We start from the raw sequence: 23,437 nt of genomic DNA on the forward strand, positions 1-23,437 counted from the left end.
ATAAAATTTCAAGAAAAACAGATAAATCCACAATCCCTGGAGATTTTTGCACACTGAACACCCCACCACCAGCACCATACACACACACATGTAATCTTCTAATGACATAGAATGGTGCTTTCCAGACTTTAGTACACATAAGAAGAATGATCAGGAGAGTTTGTTGTAATACAGATTCTGAGGTCCTGTTCCTGGAAGTTCTCATTCTAAGGGTCTATGATGGGGCCTGGTGATTTGCAGCTCACAAGTGATGCTGATGCAATGGTTACAGAACCTCACTTTGAGTAGCACAGATACAGAAAATCTGAATACCATGATTAGCAAACAACCTAATGGATCAATATAGAACAGTATACTCAACAACTACAAAATGCATGTTCTTTTTAAGTACTTGCAGAACATTTTTGAAAGTTAACTGCAGTCTGGGCCATAAAGTACATCCCAACAAATTTTAAATTTAATACAGAATATGTTTTCTGAGCACAATGGAATTAAACTATAACTCAATAACAGAAGATGACTAGAAATTCCCGTTTGAAAATAAAACAATATATTTCTTAATATTCTCATGGGCTAATGAGACCACAATGAAAATGGCAAAATATTTTATGTGAATGATCATGAAAATACACTTATCAAAATTCATGGGATGAGGCTAAATCCATGCTTAAAAGGAAATGTATAGCTTTAAATATATATCATATATATAGTATGGTTTTATGTAGATACAATTAGTATATACTTATATATTTATCATGTATAATATATGGGTATATATAGTGTGTATGTATGTTTTCTATACGTATATAAAGTGGGGAGGCTGAGAATCAGTGAGTTAAAGATCCATCTAAAAGTATTGAGGGACACTAAAACCAAAAATGTGGAAGGAAGGAATAATGAAGATAAGTGCAGAGATTAATAAAATTCTTAAAAACCATATACTAGAGCTCAACAAAACCAAAAGTTGTTTCTTTCAAAAGCCTCCCTTCTGCCTCAGACTCTTAGTCGTACTCCCCAAAAGTAATTAGCAGTGTCTTAGATATTCTTTGTAATGTTTCTTAATATACATGTTCTTTTCAGATATTCATTCTGAACCATACTGTATGCACTGCCTCCTTCCTTCCTTCTTTCCTTCCTTCCTCCCTCTCTCTTTCTTTTAACATCTTTGTGCCTCAGTTTTCTCATCCATAAAATAAGGGAAGTAATAGAACCCACCTTATTGCATTGTTATGCAGATATGATTAGTTAATATGTATTGCGTGGTTTGAATAGTACTTAGCACTTAAGCCCTATATAGGGGTGCCTGGGTGGCTCAGTCAGTTAAGCATCTGCCTTCTGCTCAAGTCATGATTGTGGGTTCCTGGGATCCAGCCCCAAGTTTGTCCATTGTCCATCAGTCTCCCTGCTCAGCAAGGAGCCTGTAGCCTGCTTTTACCTCTCCCTGTGCCCTTCCCCCTCACTCATGCCCTTTCAAAATAAATAAATAAAATCTTTAAAAAAAAAGAAAAAAAGAGGAAGCCCTGTATAAATGTCACAACTGTTGTAATTACAAGAGGACATACGGTCCTGCACAGAATGACAGTGAGGGTAAGCCTGGATTTGGGAGGTTATAGGTGATGGTCAAGGACTGCTTTGGGGGAACACAGTGTCTGCCAGGCACTCTTTATATGTGTGTGGAATGAATGATCTGGCCAGTGATGAGTCAACAGGTTAAATCCTTGGCAGAGTCAGCCAGCAGCCTGGGCTGGGGACTTGTCCTTCAAATCTCAGAGCTCAGAAGCAGAAAGGGATAAAAGACCTAATTGGGTTACCCCCACTAGGATCTCATCATCAGGTGACTGGCTCAGAGATAAAGGGAGAGAAGTTTTGAAGGAGTGTTATTGATTTCTTTTTCTCCTTTCTTGACTTTCTAAAATTAGATATTTAGACCATTGCTCTGCAAGTACACTAGATTGTTTACCAAAACTGAGTTTCGTTACTTACATTCTATTTGAGAAGTAGTACTATCATTTTGTATTTTGAGAAATCGGCACTTTTAACTCCAGCTGACCATACATCCGGTATAGGAAGGTGGAGAGAAGTCACTCAGACCAGTCTACCACTGTTAAGTTGCACTGTGACCTTGAGCAAATTATTTACCCTGAAGTCTCCATTTTTCAACCTGTAAGATTAGAATGGCGATCATGTATTTAGAGGTTGGAGGGCTAAATAAGTTTGTATATGTAAAATGCCTAGTACAGGGCCTGGTATATCATGAGTGCTCAATAAATGCTAATTTGTCCATTCACTAGAGTGTTCCTGCTGGTTATGTGGTGCCTAGAAAGCCTTGTCAAGGTTCCAGAAGAAAGGGGAAAGAGGCTCTAGGCAAACCAGTGTGCTAGCAGCCTCGAGCCCCTAGTTTTTCACAGGCTCCATAAAGGTGAGAGCCAGAGAGGGGCCATGGTTGTGAGTGAGTGGCGAGTAGGGTTGTGTCTACATTCTTAGTCTCTAAATAGATCTACCCTCGGTGTATTCTTTATTCTAAAAATGCATGTGATTCATTTTCAGTGAGAAATAATTACATATGTTGAAAGGTTTTTGAGGATAGGTATTACCATTTTAAATATATTCAGTGAAATCTTCTGGATTCTTAAAAAGCAAAGAGAACTGGGGTGTGTATTTAATCGGGAGTGGTGGTTGAGTAAATATGGATTTCCAGGAGGTTAAAGGCTTGGCTATAGGGGTTCTTCACACATGACACTGAATACATTTGGTGTTTTCTATTACATGAAACTTAGCTGGACAAAATATCTAGTTCACTGTTGTTTAAAAAGTGCTCTTGATTCTTAATCTGGAGGTGCTGGTGTGTTCGCTGGGAGACGGCCCTACCTTTCCGTGGAGCTGGCGGGAGGCACTCTCCAGCTACGTGTCAGTATTTCAAAACCTGCCAGGCTTTCCGTGGCGTCTATTCAGCTGCACACCTAACACATTTTTATTTTTTTTTTAATGAGAGAAGTAATTTTAAAGAAAAGAATCTTTAGCTGAAAACATCATCTGTGGCAATTTAGAACCACCCTGAAGCACGTGTTTTAGGGAGATGAACGGTGTCATCTGTTCTCTGTGTACTATGGCCGCGAGGCTGACGTTTTATATACTTTTGCAGATGAGCCTCTTTGTGAATGTCGTGAGCAGTTATCAGTCTATCATATGCACAGAGTAGAAAGGGCCAAGCCAAACTGTAAGGGTGTCAGTACATTATGGCAATAAAATTTTTCACATCCTCAAATTAAAAAAATATATATATATAGTACTTGACAAGTGAATCTGTTTTAGATTATTTCAGATACTATGGAAACTGAATTTCTGTTTGTTCATTTCTCCCATTAGAAGTGGGTTGTGTTTCAGAAGTTGGTTTTCAAGTCATTTGTTAGGAGTTTGGAACTTACTTCCTAAAAAGAAAAAAATAATGGCTTGGATTTGTGGGCTAGCCCACATTTGAACCCTAATGGAGCCAGAATACGTTGTACTCACAAGGTAGAATATTGCTCTTGTAGCCCTAGCCACTTAATACAATGGAAAAGAGATAAAATGGAGTAAACAGTTTCTGCAGAGTGCTAAGAAAAAACAGGTCTTATTAGATAAGGCATAGGAGGAAAGGGACAAGAAAGATTGTGTAACCTCAGGCAAGTTATAGAAATTTTCTGACGTCAGTTTTTAAGTCTGTGAAACTGGGTCTTTGTGGGGCTAAATGAGATAATGCAGGTAATAATGAACTCTCCATAATGGCTGCTGCTATAAATATACGTACAAAGAGGAACCAAACCCTGTTTCCTACAGATTCTCGGTCCAGTGCATTGTCTTGCATGTGGTTATGTTGGGACAGGAGTGAGGAGAGATGAGGAAGTTCAGGCACTGTTGTCAGCTCTTTGTGGGTGACCTTGGCCCGGAGGTGTGTGGCGGACAATAGCTTCGGGTCTGGGTGTTACCCATCTCTAGTAGGAAGTTTATTACACTCCGTTATGCAGGGGGGCACCCCTTTTTCCTTCTCTCACCGCTGCCTCTTCCCTGTTGTCAGTTCCCCCTCCTCCTCCAGCACTGGGAGCGTGGACTGGCTCTCCCAGAATCCAACGTTCCTGTGAAAAGGTACCCTGATCTTAGTGACTACAGGGAGCAAGCAAAGCCCACAGAGGGTTTGTTGTTATGGCTTCTTTTTAAAAAAGGGGAAAGGTAGCATTTTGGAGGGTTCCTAGTACATCCCAGGCACAGTCCTGGGCATTTTAACATGTTTTCTCATTTAATTTTCCTGACAGCCCCCTTAGGAGTGGGTGTGGTTATTCCATCTTGCAGGCCAGGAAGGGAGAGCCTCAGACAGCGCGATGAAGGTAGCACAGCTAGGAAATCACCGAGCAGGGACTCACCCAGATCTGGCTGGCTGTCAGGCCCTCGCTCCAGCTGCCCTCTGGGTTCTCAAGGGAATGCACACATATGGTTATCTACGGTGAGTCCAGCCGTTCTGTCCTTATATAAACTTGACTGTGCACCCTTGGGAAGGAGAGGAGTGGAAGGAGATTTAGCTTATTAACACCATTAACTTTAAAAATTGAACAGTATCTGGCTCCCATCCCTCATTTCAAATCGAATCACGTAATGGGGATGAAAACATATTGATTAGGGAAAAACTATTTATTAGAGGTAAAAATTGTTTACCATGTAAATATGCTACATGTTTCATTATACACGACTTGGCATTTCAACATTTCATAATCTGTTGCATTTAATTAGGCACAGTACATAAAGTATGCATCACAAGTAAACAGGGGAAACACAATGGCAAATTTTTCTAAGATTTGTGCTTCATAAATTTTCAGTTTTCTAATCTCAGTAATGATGTTTTAGTGTCAGCTGCTGCTTTTCCAAACAAATGCTGATCCTCTGCCTAATGTGTTTTATGCAAGGAAGCAAAACTAAGGATGAACTCTGAAGTTCTGCATTTCTGCTTCTTCAAGATTAAGTCTTTAAGTAATAATTTTTCTCTTTTATTTAACGTTGTTGTTAAAATGATAAATGTAGTGATAGAATGTGAAATAGATACAATTAATGCTAACTAATTAATAAACTGGCTTACAGTGACTGTACAGACATTGTAGATGGTTTAGCTGCATAATTTGAACATGGAGTTTTCAAAGCAGTCTGGGAAATTTTAACAGCTTGAGATTTACAAAAAGTGTCTGATTTTAATTATTTCAAGAATTCTCAGATCTGCCAAGCTTATCCTCCTGATAGAATACAGGAATGGGACTGTCAATTTCTGTGATTGTGTAGGCCAGCACAGGGCCTGGTGTACTTCTGGAGATTGTTAAATGACTTCTAAACAATATTTTAAAGAGGGAGATTGGTTCCTTTTTTCACTGTAAAGTATATTTCTCTAATTAAAAAAAAAAAAACAATATCTGCTTATCTGAAATCAATTTGGGTAATATTTGAAAACACATAGAAATGACTTATAAATCCACTCTAAAAGATAATCACATTCTGAGTGGTGTGTGGATCCTAATATTTTTTTCCTGTACATATGCATGTGTGTGTGTACATTAGCACATATGTGAGTATTTTTACCCCCCAAATCTCATGTCATATGAAAGAAAAAAAATGCCCTTTGCTCCTCTTTATAATATATTGTGAATATTTCCCCATGTCAATAAATATTCTTCCTCAACATGATTTTTAATCAATGATGATATCCCATTATACAGGTGTGCTATAAATCTACTTTTTTCCCCTAGTGTAAATAGGACTGTAGTGAATCCCTTTACACATATACCTCTAAATATTTCCTCAAGGTAATGTCTTAGTAATGCTGATTCAAAGGGTCTATGCAACCCTATTCAAAGGGTTGGCTTACTCTCCAGAAAGATTATGCTAAATATTAATTTAACTATGTCTATCTCTTTAGGTTTCCTTCTTTAATCAGACTGTTTTTGATTTCCTGAAGCTGACAAGTTCGTTCTTGGTCTAGCCACAAAAGGTCATGGTGACACATGAAAGTGGTTGCCTGAATGAGCCCCACTTTTATAGCCAGAGGTCTTTAGTAAGCACACCCCATCAGGGCTTTGCACTGTACTCACACAAAAAAGTGGAAGTGAAACCAGAGTTAGCCTGTTCACCTAAGACAACAGTCTTGAACTTGGTTATATACATGGTCCGTAAGTGCCTGAAGGTATTAGGGCCTGGTGACCAGCTTTCCTTATACATGTATAAACTCTTTCTGAAAGTCCATGAGCCTCAGAAGGCAGCTGTGGTGGAAGCATTGTGTGGGGTTTTCCCCTCTTCCACTTTCTCACTTGCCATTTTTCCACTTTGATGAAAGGAAATCTCCCACCTTATATGATGGCCCATTGCCCCAAAGGGTGAGACCCTCTCTGGTCCCCACTAAGGGATTGTATAAAATACTGGTGATAACCGAACCACCTTCAATCAGTGCTTTCTAACCCTGTACCCCTCTCATTAAGAAATATATGTGTGATATTTAAAAAAACAAAACAAAAAAAACTACTCTACTTTTGATGGTTAAAACAAGTTCTTGTATTTTTTTTTTCAAAGATTATTTATTTATTTGACAGAGAGACATCACAAGTAGGCAGAGAGGCAGGCAGAGAGAGCGAGAGAGAGGAGGAAGCAGGCTCCCTGCCGAGCAGAGAGCCCGATGCGGGACTCGATCCCAGGACTCTGAGATCATGACCTGAGCCGAAGGTAGCGAATTAACCCACTGAGCCACCCAGGCGCCCCAACAAGTTCTTTTATTTATTGGAATAAGTCTTTGTATTGCTTTGATCAGTTTTAGACTAATTGTAATGATAGCCTAATCCAGAAAGATGTATTAAACATGTAGATCCTTATAATATAGGAAATAAAACAATTTTCAATTTCCATTTTTTTGTAGAGCATAAACGTATTTTGTATTAGGAGACTATGGAAAGGAAATGTAATGGAAATACACTTCTGAGAACAAAAGAGAACGCAAACTTTCTGACTGTTCAAGAAAAGCAAGTTTATGTATTTTTTGAAATGGATTGTGGGTATCAAATTGCTTTGCTATTTAAATTTGGTTGGATACATTTTAAAGAATAGTGTTACCGTTTTATTTTAAAATGTCAACATTTATGACAAACTGAAATAACACTGTTTATAACTGTATAAACTTATAATGAAAAATTGTAGATACCAACTTCAGAAATGTGCAAAGGACAAAATATGTGTAAGCGGATACCTGATTATTCAAAATTTCTTTAGGGAATATTCCAGCAAAAATGTGTGCCATCCACTGACACAGGACAGGCACCTTGCTGGGAAGGCTGCCTCGCCCGGCCTCAGGTGTCCTCACCTGAACCCATTCCCCACTGGACTTCCTAGAAATCTCACACTCATCCTTTGTCTTCTCTCCACTACTTTTCCACCTAGTGAGGCCCTGCAGAAGGGAGCTGTGAGATGGCTTGCAGGGCGCCTCTTTAGGCTTTCCCCTGGCAACAACACTCTCCCTTGTCCTGGACCATAGCCAGAACCCAGATCCTGCTGCCCCTGCCTTTACGCACACCCACCCCTTGGTACCTGTGCCTAAGTGCCCCTTGCTGTGCCTCATTCTCCCCAGTGGGAATGGCCCTCTCTTGTTAGTCCTCCCCTCCAAAGTCCCTTCTTTCAGAGACAGCTGAGTGTGTGATCACCACCATCTTGCATTTTTATGAATTATTTTGAGCGTCTTGCATTGTTATATCATCAGATTGCAAATTCTAGGCAGGTAGAGGTACATGTTTATTTGTTCTTTTATCTCCTCATGCCACAAAGTACAGTATTGACCATAACAGATACTCAGTAAACATCCCAACTGATATTAAAAAGGAAAAAACAGATGGGGAGTCCTGGTGTTGAAACCTGGAACTATGACACTTTGCTGTCTGATTCTGGGCGACCTGCGGAATCTGGGTCTCTTGTTCCTTGGTTGGTATAGCATGGGAGATAGCAAGGGGTAGTAGTCATCAGATCACTGCCATGGGCCAAGTCATTAACATACCCAAAATTCTATGGCTTGTCTTTTTTTAGATTCCACATATAAAAATATTTGACCTTTTAAAGTGATTGGCAGTCTGCTGCTGGATTGAGTTAGGGAAACGCATGGCTCTAGTAAACAGTGAGACCGGAAGTGTTTCTGGCCACTTCTTGGCCTTGCAGAGGGGCCCCGGAAAATCAGCAGCCTGCAGAATGTTCCCTACTCATTTCCCCAATTGTCAAAGGCTCACAGTCTAGGAGCTGTGACCATGAATAGAAGGAGGCATATACTTGTATTTTTATTCTCTCTCTTTTTTTTGGTCATTTTTAATTGGTCTTAAAATCTCACCTGGCCCCTTGCCTTCTGCACAGTCCAGAGTCATGAATCCTTGATACATGGCTCAAAAGAGAAGCACGGGACAGCATATTCCCTTTCTCTCCACCAATTTCCTGCCCGCGTTTCTGTTCTGGAACCAACACACAGACCATTCCAGCTCCGAGACGGCGCAGGCTCTGCTCTGCCCACTGTCCCATGTGTACGGCCTGGTTCCACGGTGAGAACCGTGTAGGAGGGATGCATGTGATCCGTGGCTTTTGGTGCTTCTTACAGGGTGAGGGTGGAGATTTCATTTGCAACTAATTGTACCCATCTGGTTTTAAAGGTGACAGAAATTCCTGAACTTAGGTGTCGATTCGTGCATTAATTACACTGATCTTAGTTGCGGCAGCCTGTTCTTAATGGCTGATGGCCGCAGTACCCAAATCTGTGATCTCAGAATGTGGCGTGCATATTTTAATTTGAGAAATAGTTTAACATTTTTAGATATTCATTTAGATGTGGTTATGCAGGTTAAACATAACGTATGATCACTGCTTCTTTCATTGCTTCCAATTAAACCTTGCTTGTTAGTTTAACCTCTAGGTAATCCCATCAAACAATTGGTGTCAAGGAAACACTGCCCACAGTAGCTTTGGATGAGTGGCCATTAATTTTAATTGCCTTGATATTAAAGATTAAGAAGTATTGGGACTAGCAGAATAGAAACGATCTGATGTCAAGCAAATCCACTTGCTAAAGCTTCCCCAGGCTGCTGGTGATATTAAAATTTTACTGTGAGAATTAAATAAACCTTTATTAGTGATGACTGTTGTTTGATTGGTCCAGGGGTATGCATAAACACGGGATTCTTGCGTATCTGGAGATGAGACCCTTCCGTGGTACAGAGATACCTCAATTATGAAACTGTTAATAAAGCTGTAATCTGATTTTCCAGGCTAGCTTTCATTAATGTATTATAGCTTCTCTGATTGTCAAGGTAATATTAACTACAAAGTACAGAATCCAACAGAGAATTGTTTAGAAGAGGAGAATTCTAAGATGGGCCTTTGTTGCTAAATTCAGAGTTGGGGAATTTTCATTAATTATACTTAAGAAATGCCATATTCCCTCTCAGCCAGGAATATCTCCCTTTGCACTGTAGATATATTCAATATTTAACTCTTTCAAAGGCCTGCTGGTCTTATTCAGACAAACTAGAGGGACGTATGTTGAAGGAGCTTTTTGAGAACCGGCTCTGTCGTTCTGTCTCCTGAGCTGAGAATGTGCTTGTGAAACATGAGGTAGGGTCTGAGGGAACTCGCTTTAACGAGCATAATCAGAACGGATACCTTTATGGTCCTTTTTCAATTTTGAGTCAAAACTTTTGTTTTTAGAGACCTAGAATTCTGGTATGGGACTGGATCCTAAGAGTCACTGAGGCTAACTTCTGCTGCAGAAATCCCTTCCAGAGCATCTGTCTCCGTGTTCTTGGAGGCCTGGGCTCCACGTCAGCATCATCTCTGGTTTCTCCTTCTCCCTTGACCTCTTCAGCTGGTCCTTGGCAAATTCCGCCAATGCCTCCCCCGTGATAGCTGCCCTCTCCATGACCGTTGCTCTGCCTGGTTCCGGTCCCCGTTGCCTCCTCACCTGTACACTCTCCTGGCTTTTCCTCCCCCTGCCACATCCTATTTGATGCTCATGTGCTCCTGCCCCAAGCATATGGGGCTCAAAGAAGGGAGGGCAAAGAAGGCCAATGGCCTAGTGGGGTTCAGTCTCCCGGGGCTGTTTGAGAACCTGATATTATCACCATCGAGGTGTTGGAACTGAGGATGATGATAAGAAGTGAGAGTGAACGAGATCTTAGTTCCTAATAGAGAACTGAATATCCGTTAGAATCGTCCAACGGTGGAATCAGGGACTTTGTGAGATAGGAAGTACCCTGTCTCTAGAGGTGGAGAGGCTGTAAACACAAGAGAAAACAGAAGGAGGTGCAGGTTTAGAGGACACATGGATTGCATTTTAGACCTCTTCAGTTGGAGATTGTCACAAAACATTTATATGTTAACATTTTACAATCAAGAATCGAAATTCTTCATATAAGTTAGGCCTAGAGATGGAAATCTGGGGGCCATCCACACAGAGACAATGATTGAAATCATTAATATGGATAAAATTGCTCAAGGAGAAGAGAAAAGAGTCGAGTTTTGGCCAAGAGCTTAGTTGTGGAGAACACACACACACACACACACACACAGCATATCAGACACTGCTGAAAGATCAAAGAAGGAGAGAGAAAAGGCCATTGGATTTGGGATAGGTGTTGTGCTGTATAACCACCTCCGTCAGCCACCCAGGCCAGGGATGCCAAGGGCTCTGCGTAATGCTTGGCGCATAGGAGGTAGTTATTGAATGATAGTTCTTATAACCACTACTATTTGATACGAAGGCAGGAAGTGACATATACAGTCCATAAAGGGTGTGGGGAGGGGGAGGAATAATAGTGGAACAGAAGCAGCTAGGAAGTCCTGATCTCTAGCATATTTACTTCCTGATGCGTTTTGGCTCATTTCTGTCTGACGAACCTATGCTCATGGTTGCCACAGGAATCCTAGCAAGTGTGCCTGCCTGTGTATGTGTGCGCTCCCCAGTATGAGACAGCATGCAAGCAGAACCAAGGCCAACATTGTCTTCCTCACATGGCTTCCTTGCCAGGGTTCTCTGGCTCCTTCTGGAAGGATGAGTGCCATAGGTTGAAGAATGAGAGTTCTGTTTCCAAGGCAATTAAACTCTTGGCAGAGAAGGTCAATAAGCATGCCCACTGGTGTAAGTTGGGTTGGAGGGCTCCTACGACTCCTTATTTTTCCTCAGGGCCTCTGCATCACTGTTCAGAATAAAACAGTGACCCACCCAGCCTGATACCACAGCAGTATGCCCCTTTAGCGGATTATTAAGAAATTATTAAAGAGTATTTTTAAACTGTTACTTTAGCAAAAGGGAGCTCAGAGCCTTTTATGTAGCAGGTGGGTTCCTTTTTATAACCTGCTGTGTGGGTTGTGTTGCTTTATCTAGCTCAGTTATAGGTGCCTGAACACGTCACGTAACTATGAGCAATGAGTCTTGGGCTGAAGTTTTGCTGTCAATGAAATGTGATGAAATCTTCCTGTCGCCAAGTTCCTCTTTAGAAAGCTCTTCAAGGGCCACCTGGGTGGCTCAGTGGGTTAAGCCTCTGCCTTCAGCTCAGGTCATGATCTCAGGGTCCTGGGATCGAGCCCCGCATTGGGCTCTCTGCTCAGCAGTGAGCCTGCTTCCTCCTCTCTCTGCCTGCCTCTCTGCCTACTTGTGACCTCTCTCTCTCTCTGTGTCAAATGAATAAATAAAGTCTTTTAAAAAAAAGAAAGAAAGCTCTTCCACTTGCATGGGCTGACGTCATAAGTAGTGTGTAAAAGACACAAGTATATTCCACCTGATGAAGTCAGAGCTGCTCCCCTGTATTTGCATTTGACCTTTTTGGAATTACTTGAATTTCAAGTTGTGACCTTCTCATGTGGTAACTGGCCGAGCTTGAGCAGCCATTTTGGCAGACACACAGAACCTTCTAAGACAGGAGACAAAGGGGTCGTTCATCCATTATTAATTGATGTTACTCTTTTCAGCAGACCAAACACGATTCTGCTGTCCAACTGCCAAAATCGTTCTGGACCCAAAAGCAAGAAGTCATTCCTTCACAAAAATTTGTTATTTACCTAACTTAACAAATGTTCCCTTTAGTTTTTTCCAGCTCCTTTTTAGGGAGCCTGAACACTTAAATACCGATCGGTATATACCAACTGAATACTTTTTGTGAACAGTGCTCCTGTCCTTTTTAATGTGACTGTGGCTAACTCCAAGAAGTGGTGTTACTCTGAGTGTCAAGGTTTGCAGAAAGCAAAAGCGAACCTCGAAAACCATGGTGTAAGTTAAGAACTGAGTGTTTCCCAAGGTGTCCTCTTGGTATCCAATGGTTATTGCTGGAAGGTTGACCTCTCTTCCCCTTCACTTATGTCCGTGCGATTTGTAGGTATCCAACTGGTTTGGCAACAAACGAATCAGGTACAAGAAGAATATCGGCAAGTTTCAGGAAGAAGCCAACCTCTATGCCGCAAAGACTGCCGTGACGGCCGCACACGCAGTCGCCGCCGCCGTTCAGAACAACCAGACCAATTCGCCCACCACGCCAAATTCTGGTGCGTACTGGCCGCTCGCTCCCTACTTGGCTCGGGCAGCCTTGTGCCACAAAACGCGGTCCCACAGGCCAGGACACAGCAGCCCTACTGAGGACCCAGTGGAGTTATAAAGGAAGATTTATATTAAAATGAGGGCTTATTCTAGGGCCCGGCGAATAAGTGGATGGCCAGAGTCCATAAACCCACTGTTCCTAACGAGTGCTACTCGCTACTGGTAGATTCTGGAACCTTTATTTACACCTCATGGTGGTTTTTAATTCAGCAGTTATGCGGAGTGCTATCACTAATAAATATTTTAACTATATTCTTCCATGTATCATTTTAAGGTCCGTAGTGGTTTGTCAAAGAATGAAGGAGATAGCAGAAGTGGGAAGGTGACCTGGTGCTGTGCGTAATGAAGCTAAAATGTTGGGGTACAGCTGTGCTTCCTACCTAACACAGCTGCAGACTCCAGCCTGCTGCCCTTCTTGGCATTTCTTTAGCATCTGTGCTGACTTGGTAGGTGATGAGCCGTGAGGGGTGCAGTGCCTCTTACACGGATGCAGTGTCCGCAATATCGTGGTACATTTGGGCCACATTTTACGTGACGTTCGTGATGGAGTTAGAAACATCTATACATGACAGGGAACTTGGGTAACCGTGAACGGTGTGCAGCCAGTCCAGGCAGATGGACTTGGGGAGCAATTCAAGGCACTTTTCTAAGGAGGTCTTTTAAATATATCTTTTAAAGTTCAGAAAGCGAAGGGTTATTATTTCTTTGTTTTGTTTTGTTTCTCCTGCCCTCTCCCCCATCACCTCCCTCGCCCCAGACCCCTCACCCCCTGTTCTTTTTAATGAAACATGAACAGATGAAATTTAGGTAGAAGGTATATGGCTAAGAAAGAGCTTCAGAAAAATGTTTTTTCTCCGCATGACTGTCCACCATGACAGTTTATGACGGTGAAGAACTCACTTAACGGCCAAGTCCTAGAGAGAAATGCAAACAAGGGGGCGGCCTGGGGCCGGCTGCTGGGTGTTTTTCTATTTGCTTCCATCTCCTCTTTGTTTCTTATTTGGGCTTCCCCATTGGTAGGACTTTCCTAGCTGCAAAATGAACCGCAGGACCTACCTCTTTGGAGCTACCCTCCATCTTCTTAGATCCGGAAATGCTTTATGTTGTACACAACCTTTCCCTTCTGCACCTTTTCTCCTCTCCCTGCCTCTAGGTCTTTGAGGATTATGTGTGTAGCTCTCTGTTATTCAGCTACTTAACTCTTTCCTTTCCAGGTTCTTCTGGTTCTTTTAACCTCCCAAATTCTGGGGACATGTTCATGAACATGCAGAGTCTGAATGGGGATTCTTACCAAGGGTCCCAAGTCGGAGCCAATGTGCAATCACAGGTAGGAGAAATGCCCCAACTGGGGCCTTTCTGGCAGGGTAGGGTTTGGGCTCAAAACTCCATACTCTTCCCCCCGTGGAAGTGGTCTGCACATCCATGCAGAACCTGTGCTGGGTGCTTCCAAATGGGACCCATCTTCCCCACCATTTAATTTAACGAGAAGTCAGGTGAACAGTGACTTTTGATGATTCAAACCTGATAAACTTTGTGAATGCATTCGGCTCTGGCTTGAGCTCATGGAGAGGGTTGGGTGCATCTTACTTTTGTAACAACAGCAACAACAAATTGTGTGTGCCAGCGTATGTGTGGTTTAAAAATATATCACTCTTTAATTTCTGAAATTTTTAAAGTCAGAATTTAAAAAGCCCCTGAGTTCTTAAAGTATATTTTCTCATTCTCTTAATCGAGAGCAACTACTTGTGTGTGTGTGCTTGGGTGTGCAGCCCGTGCGTGCGTGTGTGCGCATGCGTGTGTGTGTGTGAGAGAGAGAGAGATCCAGTATACATATTTATAAGTAGTTTGCACCCATAGCCACGCACATTTCGTTGAAGATATAGACGGGAAGTTTGCATTTTCCATGTAGATGGAAAGTTTGCATTGCCACGAAGGTGTTATTGTTGGGCTGCCATGAAAAACAAAGATGTGTAAGTTTAAATATGCAAAGAATTGCTGAAATTCTGCCAGTCACATTTGATTGATAAATTTGTCTTTCATTGAAGATGCTAAACCCTCATGGCACACATAATTCAAATTGTTTCCTTTTGTAAATGATGATGTTTTAATAGATTTGGGATGATGAATTTTGTTTCGTCTCACTTCTAGGTGGATACCCTCCGTCATGTTATCAATCAGACGGGAGGCTACAGTGATGGTCTTGGAGGAAATTCACTGTACAGTCCACATAATTTAAATGTGAGTACCCTGGGGAACCAGATTCAAAGAGCTGTAGGAACAGCGTCAGGTAAACAGTGACTAATAAATAAATGAATGGCCATTTGACTTGGCTTCTCATCTTGTTCGCAGGTCGGGAAGGCAGCATTTTTGCTGCACTTTCATTTTATGAACACAAACACTTAATGTTACCCAGATGCCCTTAGAAGTCCTCACAAATGCCCCAAGTGGCGGCCGGCATTCTGTCACCAATAGGGAACTCAAATGTCGGCCCGTTAAGATGCCAGCTCCTACTGGCTGTGCTGTGTTCCAAGGAGATGGTGGAAAGCAGGTCATTTATCTTCAAATCAAGCAGCAGGAAACATTCCCACACAAAGCCCACATGAAGGGGCAGACTTGGAGGGCCCCAGACCAAACTAAACAAAAAATTCTGTTCTTAAGAACAAGCTGGCTGCATTGTCGATGTGGGATAGAAAACTTGTTCGACACTCTTAGTGGCACTTTTAGTGGCCTCTTTTTTTTTTTTTTCATTATGGAGGAAATCATTTTAGCTTGTGTAACCAATTCACCAAAATTTTACTTTTACCCTATACCGACATGGATGGAAAATGGCAGAACGCGCAGGTCTGGAAAGGGTGCCAGGGTAGGGAGCTGGTCCTTGGGCATCAGGCTGGAGCTGGGGCGGGCAGGAGCGGACAGAACCTGGGATTCCAGACTTCAGGAGGAAACGAACTGCGCAAAGCATGGTGGTAGAGTCAGGAGGAAAGTGGACAAAATTCTCCCTTTTTAGGGCCTTCGCTTGCTGTGAGAGTAAATATTAATGATTGAAAAAGTGATTGAGGATGTTCAATTGTAAAGGGAAGAAAGGACCATTAAATACTCAAATCTTTTACATTTGAAATGTCAAATCTTTCTTTTTGGGTTTATAAATAACTCATAATAACCCACAACAAACCATATAAAAAGCCTTTTAGTTGCATTTCTCCTTTTTCATTTAAGTGTTTTGAAATGCTTCAGAGAATGTGCGATATCCTTATCAACATGATAAAATATGAAACTGTGATTGCCTGCAGCATTTTAGAGACATGAATTCCATCTTCACTGATGAGGCTTGATAAGGCGCTGTTGTATAATACACTGCATAATCTCAAACCACCAGAGGAAGGATTAATTTATTTTGAAAAAAAGAATGCTTGCTGACAACCTCTCCTCCAGCTGCCACGCTGGGTAAAAATATTGTACATTTGTTGTTTATAAATTTGGATAAAAGAGGAATGATGTTTACTTCAGATGGAATATCTTCAGACTTGTATCTGTGTAAGAGTTTTTCTTTTTCTAAGTAGATTTTCATACCTGAGGGGCAAAAACGGCTTACCGTTTAGATAGAGAAGAGGATGGCTTAGAGTCCCACCAACACACGTGCGCGTGTCACCGTCCAGCCGGCACAACCGAGGCTTCAGAAACGCGTCGCCTTGGAGTTACCTTTTTCCTGGCTGGAATCTGAGAGGCCTCCAGCCCGGCAAATCCTTTTCCCTTTGGCTCTGCTCCTTTCTGCCTCCTGTTTGCGCCTCCCCTCCCTTTCTCTTGCGCCTGGAGGCAGGAAAGGTGCCTTCCGTGCAGCAGGGTGCGATCAGAAGACAGGCCGCTCTCCAAGAACACTGACCCTGGGAGAAAGGCGCGGGACCACTGAGCACAGGGCTCACCCAGAAGCCGGCCGCAGGCTGGGCGGGGACCCCGGGGGGGAGTTCTCTCCGGGCCCAGTGGCACAGGCCTCAAAGAAGCCTTTTTAGGCGGACTCAAGGAAGAAGGCGCGGACGGAGGCGAAAGAAGCAGGGGGGCCTCGTGACCCGCCCAGCACTGGCGCGGGAGGGGAGGTCCGGGTCTGGGGACAGCACCGCGGGAGGCGGGTCTGAGCCGCAGGCACTGGGTGGCAGCCCGCTCCCCCTGGCCGCCTTCTCTCCGAAAGGCCCGCCCCGTCACTTCCACTCAGTGTTCCCCAACTCACGAGCCCAGCACCTCCCTCTTCTTGACTGACATAAAAATATGTAGCGACAAGCTGTCTGCCACAGCAGAAATCTGATCAGACATTGATTTCAGCAATTGCCTCTATGGGCCGAGACAGAAGGCGAATTTGTTTCTGAGCACTGTTACGGCGACGCAGGTCCGAGGCAGGAAGGGCCAGCGGCACGTGAGCAGCCGTAGCAACCTCCCGGAGAGGCGCTCCAGTTAGAGATAATTGGAATACAGATTTGAATAGTGGGCCCCTCCGCAGTTCATGCATTTTCATTCCGGAAGATGCTATTTGGAGGGAAATTCTGGCCTTCATTTTCCAAGGGTTACAGTAGCTGGCTGTCAGGCGTGCGTGGCAAGGGGAGGGGGCAACTTCTCTATGGAAACGAGGATTAAGCCGGGCTGAAGTTTATACTTCGTGGAGCCCAAGGTCTGGTGGAGGCACCGCTTCGAGCTTCTCCACTGCTCTCTTGCGAAAAGATGTCTCTCCGAGTCACTTTATTTTTTACAGCCAATCAGAGGCCAAGCCGCACGCCCGCTTGAGGCTCGCCGAGGCCCTCCTTCAGCGAGCTGATTTATTGCCAAGACTTTACTTGGTGGGATGGATTTGTTTTACATGCATTTAATCCCACTTTAACACATGCTTCAAACTCCTGCCAAAGTGGGTTTAGAAAATACATTTTGCTAATGTAGCTTTGCTCTCACGTTGTCATCTGGGTATTTGAAATTGGGGAGGAGAATTAATCTGGAGACGTGCACCCGTTGAACTGTGTTTCTCCTTTCAGGCTAATGGAGGCTGGCAGGACGCAACAACTCCATCTTCTGTGACTTCCCCTACAGAAGGCCCAGGAAGCGTGCACTCGGATACCTCTAACTAATTTCCGGCAACACTTTTCCCTGAGCTGACATGCCTCGATAAGTGCATTCAGAGCAATAGGAGGAAAAGGAAAGCGTTTTTGTAGCCCACCGTCTACAGCTTTACTGTAAAACCTTGTCTTATTAGAGAACTTGGTAAATCAGTTTTTTAAGGAATCATAATCATTTGTATTTATACTTAAAAACACACAATGTTAAAAAAGCACTTTATCCAATTAGGCCAAGATTTAACATTGTTGACAGTCCTGTAGCTATTTTATCATAATTTATTATCGATATTTTACATTAATGGTCTCACAGTTGCCAATTACTTGGCCTTAAGGGTAAAAAGTACAATATATGCTAAACCTCAATCGTTAAAGCAGATGCAAAGATTCACCTCACCTAAATTGACTTTCTCACATATTTCCATCGCAGACTTTGATTGTCTTTCTTTCATATCGCTAATGGGGTTGGAATAAAGGAGCTGTTTGGCTATCTCTGTTAACGATGGTTTGTTTAAGAATCTTCCTGGTCACGTTTGTGTTTCGATCTCTTATGTTATAATTAGATCAGAGACTGGTAGCATCTTTTCTCTCTCTGGAAGCACCAGTGCCCAGAGTCTGCTCGGTAATTAAATTATGGATCCAGATTGTTCTGGGGGATGAAGATGCTTGCTGCTGATAGAGGTGAACACGAGATCTGTCTGGGGTTGTACGGTGTGCGCTGGGTGCTGCACGGGCTTGTCAAGGTTTGCTCCGTCCTCTGGGCATCGGCAAGGGCCCTGCTCTCTGGAGTGTTGTATATAGTGTAGCAAAAGAGTATTTATACATCTCACCAATCAAAACACAGCTTGATTACCTCATGCGAACTCATACAAACCAATAGAATTTCAACATGTTCTGTAGCTTAGAGTGCTCACTTACTACCTCTGAACAATACTCACGCTGTAGTTCGTCTCTTTCTTACCTTTTTGCATCTTGTAATTAACTCTTTGTTTCCCTTCATAAAATGTAATTGTACATTGTAATCTTTTAAAAGAAAAAAAAAAAACAGGGTTGCATTTGCAACCTTTAAAAAACCGAGAGTGGAAACATTGGGTCTTCAATGAACACGGGATCAGTAGAACTGTTGTAAATACTGAGAAAGCATTTTGAATGTCCTTCATCTTGTTACTAATCCATGCAAAAAAGAAAAAAAGAAAAAAAAAGCGGCGCCGATCGTGATGCATTCGGAGTCCAGTATTCGGTACCGTACACTTGACCCTGCGCGCTGGGGCCCCTCTCCTTCCTCTCTTTTTGTATTGTATGCGATTCTGAAACTGATTGAGTCATGAAAATAATTTGTGGCGGTGATTCTAATGTATTAAAAATGTTTCGTGTTTCTTTCTAACTGGATTACACCCTGGATTGAAAAAGTCTTCCTCGTGGTAGCTCTATGTAGTTTCAAACATGAATAAACTTTTTGCTTTCATGATTAAATGTTGCAATGTCTTAACTCCACCGCCATGGGAGCGGGCCAGGGCGTGTCAAGCTGCCCCGGTCACCGAGGGACTTGGAAATGACGGGGAAACAGGGACTGGAGGACGAGCCCTTGCCGACTGACGGCTCTCTCTGGCTCTCCTGACCGGCTCCTGGACCGCTGTGACATGTCCTCCCCTGATCCCTGCGTTTTAAGAATGCCCCAAGGAAGCTCTTGGTCCCACTGACAGAGATTAGGAAAGTAAAGCTCATTAAAGTCACGCGAATGCCGCAAAGTCACAGAGTTGGGACAACAAGGGGCCACGCTTTGAACCCAGGAGCTCACATTCTCCTGACCTGACGATGCCCTGGCACTTGTTTGATGGAAAGACCTTTTCTGTCACTTATTAAAAGAATAACCAGTCTCGTCACCTTCACTTCATTTCAGGGCTTCCGTGAGATACCAGTTAAGAACAAGTAAGAGTTCCTCCGATACGAGAGAGCCTCAGATAGCTACTGAAAAAAGACCCCAAAGCTTCACACCCTCTCTAAGTATACCCTTTAAAATTCTAGACTGATGAAATGTTAGACCAACAAGAAAGACTTTACTTAGATTAAGCATTGTTTTTGTTTTACTAAAATAGCCAGGAGTCCCATATATTTACATACACCTCTGTCACGAATATCTAAATATTTACCATAAAAGAAGTGGAGAGCAGGTAATTGGCCTGTTTACTATATCTCAAGGAAATTGACTCACAGGAAATCAGATTAATGTTAATCAGCTGCAGCAAATTGTCTATGATAAATACAACTTTTACTATTTCAGTTGGTAGAGCCAAGCAAAACAAGGTCTAGGGCCACCGTTCCCATTAATCTTGAGGCAGTTATACCGCGAGACTAAACTTTACAAAATACCTCGCCCTCCAAAGCTGTCCTTCACGTGGGCTCTCAGCCTGCCTGTAGGAATCTCTCCTGTGGCTAAGTAGTTATTTGCATGATTCAATTAGCTTATGGGTCAGGCTTTCTTATCTTTGTACATAAAACAATCTCCAGGCTATGTGGTTTTGCAAAAATATCCTGTGGAAATCTGACACTTGTGCACGCAAATACGTCTTCTTTAATATCCAGAAACACACATTTCCTAAGAAGTGTATCTCAGCTTTCATGTCAGGCCAGCCGGTTGAGAGAGGCACGTATCAGCGCTTGTCGGAGGTTCTCGAGCAGACGAATGGCCCTTGAAGGAAGATCGGTGAGCCTGAGGCTTTATTCTGGGGAGGCCTGGATTAAGATCCCAGTCTCTTTCCCACGTCCTGGGTAGGGAACCCTCACGTTTCCTCTCTGCTCTTCTCTAGGGGGACAGAAGCATCCTCACTTCATAGGGAAGGAAACTGGGGCATGGCGTGGGCCCCAAGCTGCTTATGTTTCACTCCAGATTGGGTGAAATATATTCATCTCATGGATTTTCATCAGATCACCTTTTCTTGGTCAAGCAATGGGTTAAGGGTTGGACCCAGAGATGAATGAAATCAGGCCCCAGCCCTTGAGAAGCCAAGACCCTGGGCCTGGGCCTGGTTCAGATAGCAAACACTCATGCAGGTATTGGAAAGGTTGGTGGATTTCTGAACCCCAAGAGTCAAGAAATGAGGATCCCACAACCCATTCACAAGATCAAAGGAAATAAGAGCCATCAGTCACAGAAACTCACACCCCATGAGAGGCTAAGGGGCCTGTCCATTCAAATAATACAGTCAGATGCACACGGGCACAGGTGGGCTCAGGGGCGCCTACATGTATGTTCGAGAGTTTCTGGAACCTAAATGAGCAGCTAATGTGGCACAAGGATCAGCCCCGTGCACAGCTGCGCATGAGCAGTGTGGCCGTGCAGACTAGGTTAGAACTACCCTATAACCCCGCACTGGGCAGCAGCCTGTGCCGTTCCCTAGCCAGAAGCGGAGGCAGGAGAGGCAGTGTTACAGAGCAACGCCCTTCTGGTGTGGACGAGTCTCCCACGCGCAGTGGTGTTTTACGTGTGAAATGTGCGTTGGTGCCAGGAGCAAGGTGCCTTCTTGGGGCTGACAGCTGCGATTTCTTGAGCACCTCCTGCGGACCAGCCCTGGGCCAGGTGCTTTCTGTATAGCATCTTATTTAATGCCCACAGAGCCCCACGTGCTCGGACTCTGAGACTCCAAGAGGTAACACCACCTGTCCATGATCTCCCACAGAGCTGGAGGGGGCCCCTCCCAGCAGCCACTTGCTGGACTGAAGAGGGGCTCCTGTGCACCTGGGCCACCAACCTGGGCCACCGTTCCCTTCTGGGGGACAAGGAGAGTCATCCCCCGTCACCCATCAGAGCTTGCAAGTGTCCCACCCATGCCTCTATTGCCCAGGCCACCTGAGTATGTGTGTCCTGCAGTGCATACAAGATGTGTGTCTCAGGCTCCGTGTGGTCCTGTCCATGTCTACGGGTCACAGGGTTGGGCACAAGGGACAGGAAGAGCCACGTATTGGGGCTTGGCCGGGCCTGGCACCGTAACTAAAGGAGGCAAGTGGACTTGGGAGGGCAGCTGTCATGATGAATGAGAAGAGCTGAGCACAGAGCCTGGGGCACGTGTCCTGCATGTACTTTGTTACGGGCAGAGTCCGACCTGGGCCCCGTGGGTGAGTGCAGGTCCCAGGCGCTGTGCCCTTAGCTCCAGCCCCTGGCCACTGTGCCCACTGCCCACCAGCCATTCAGTGTGAGCAGATCTCCAAGCCCACCCTGGCTCTGCCTCCTGACTCCTGGCTCTGCCTCCCGCCATCTGTGTGACCTTGGACATGGGATGTCACCTCTTGAGCCTGAGTTTCCTTGTTCTCTCTTCTTGGGACGTTGTTCCCCTACTGTGTCCCTGATGAATGCCCGTCCTTTAAGGCTGAACCCAGACCTCTGCGCCCTCTGACAGAGCCAGGCTCTGCAGCCCCTTCTAGACGTCCAGGTAGGGACCTCAGGAAGAGAGGATTAGGACAAGCATGGGGGTTAGAGGGGAAGCTTCAGGGAAGGGCAGACCAGGCCAGGGACAAGTCTGTGCAGAGAGCAGGGGGCACAGTGAGCAGAACTGTCAGAGAAGCCACAAGGATGCTTGCTCGCTGCCTCCCCAGGCTCACTCTCCAAACCCTCACAGCAGCCTCGTGAACACGACCTGTTATCACCTCCGCTTTATAGACACGGAAACTGAAGCCACTTGGCCAAAGACACACAGAGCCGGAACATGAGCCTGCGTGAGTCTGAAGCCAAAACTCCCATTTTTAATGTTTTGTGCCTGACTGGCTTATCAAAGTGTCTCTTTCTAACACAAAGGACAGTCACTGTTGGTGAGCCTGACTTGGGACCTGAGTAGAGACTTCCTCAGGCGTACCACCACCCCCATCAGAGCCATGGGCTCCTGTCCCCAGCAACTTGGGATCCCAGGGACACCTTCAGGAAGACTACTGAGTTCACAAGCCCCTCAGGACAACAAATGGCCAGCACTTCCTCCCCGCTGGACCTGGGGACCCAACCACCTCTCAGCTCCGAGACCTCCACTGTCACAGACTCAGCCGATATGCACGGAGCCTGCTTCCAGCTGCGTCCCGCCAGGTGCACTGCCAGGAGCTACACCTCACAGCCCAGTGGCTCCTGGCCCCGTCACAGGGACAGAAATGGGTGCCGGGGGGTTCAATGTGGCCCCATGGCTAGGAAAGCCCCTAGGGCTGAGCATCCATGAACATGGGCTCCGAGTGAAAACTGCCTGTCATTGAGTCCGGCTCTGCCTCATACCGGCTGCGTGTCCTTGAGCAAGTTGTGCAACCTCCCTGTGCCTCAGTTTCCTTAGCTGTCAAGCACCTGCCTCCCAGCATTGACGGGAAGATGGAGCTGGCTGGTGCAGCAAAGGGCCCTGCGGGGACCAGAGGCCGTGGCCAGCTGTCCTTCTTTCCTATCCGGTCCTGTGACTTGTACTCACATTCCAGCCACTGTCCCACTTGACTCACTGTGGATAAAACCGAGGTCTTCTGAGACCCAAGATCATGCATGTCCTTCAAGGCAGCGTGTTGTTGTATGAAGAGCTGGGGCCCCGGGGTCAGCCTAAATTCTGCCACTTACCCGCTGTGTGTGACCATGGGCACAGCACCTCCTCACTCTACTGCGTGGCCTCGATTTCCTCACCTGTAAAATGGGGAGATGTTGTTCCTCCCTTCCTCCTAGGGCTGGCATAAAGATTAATGAGCTGATGCACGCGTGGCAATTGGGATAGAGTGGCTTCTC

At 44.6% G+C, this 23,437-nt stretch overlaps 1 protein-coding gene across 3 annotated transcripts in view; it reads left to right on the plus strand.

Moving 5' to 3' along the window:
* PBX3 (PBX homeobox 3) overlaps positions 1–19,176 on the plus strand; it is a 213,709-nt gene extending 194,533 nt beyond the window's left edge. The window contains exons 6-9 of one of the 3 annotated variants that reach the window (XM_004757308.3): positions 12,396–12,561; positions 13,828–13,940; positions 14,762–14,851; positions 17,626–19,176. In XM_004757308.3, the coding sequence (XP_004757365.3) occupies positions 12,396–12,561; positions 13,828–13,940; positions 14,762–14,851; positions 17,626–17,718 (462 nt within the window). In that variant the 3' untranslated portion in view covers positions 17,719–19,176. Of the gene's footprint in view, positions 1–12,395; positions 12,562–12,887; positions 13,060–13,827; positions 13,941–14,761; positions 14,852–17,625 lie in introns of those variants that run through there. The other 2 variants (XR_006607435.1, XM_004757309.3) reach the window with 2 other exon arrangements.
* The last annotated feature ends 4,261 nt before the right edge of the window (positions 19,177–23,437 follow it).

This window comes from Mustela putorius, unplaced genomic scaffold, assembly GCF_011764305.1.
Source record: "Mustela putorius furo isolate JIRA1106 unplaced genomic scaffold, ASM1176430v1.1 tig00000596_pilon_pilon_pilon, whole genome shotgun sequence".
NCBI classification, from domain to species: domain Eukaryota; kingdom Metazoa; phylum Chordata; class Mammalia; order Carnivora; family Mustelidae; genus Mustela; species Mustela putorius.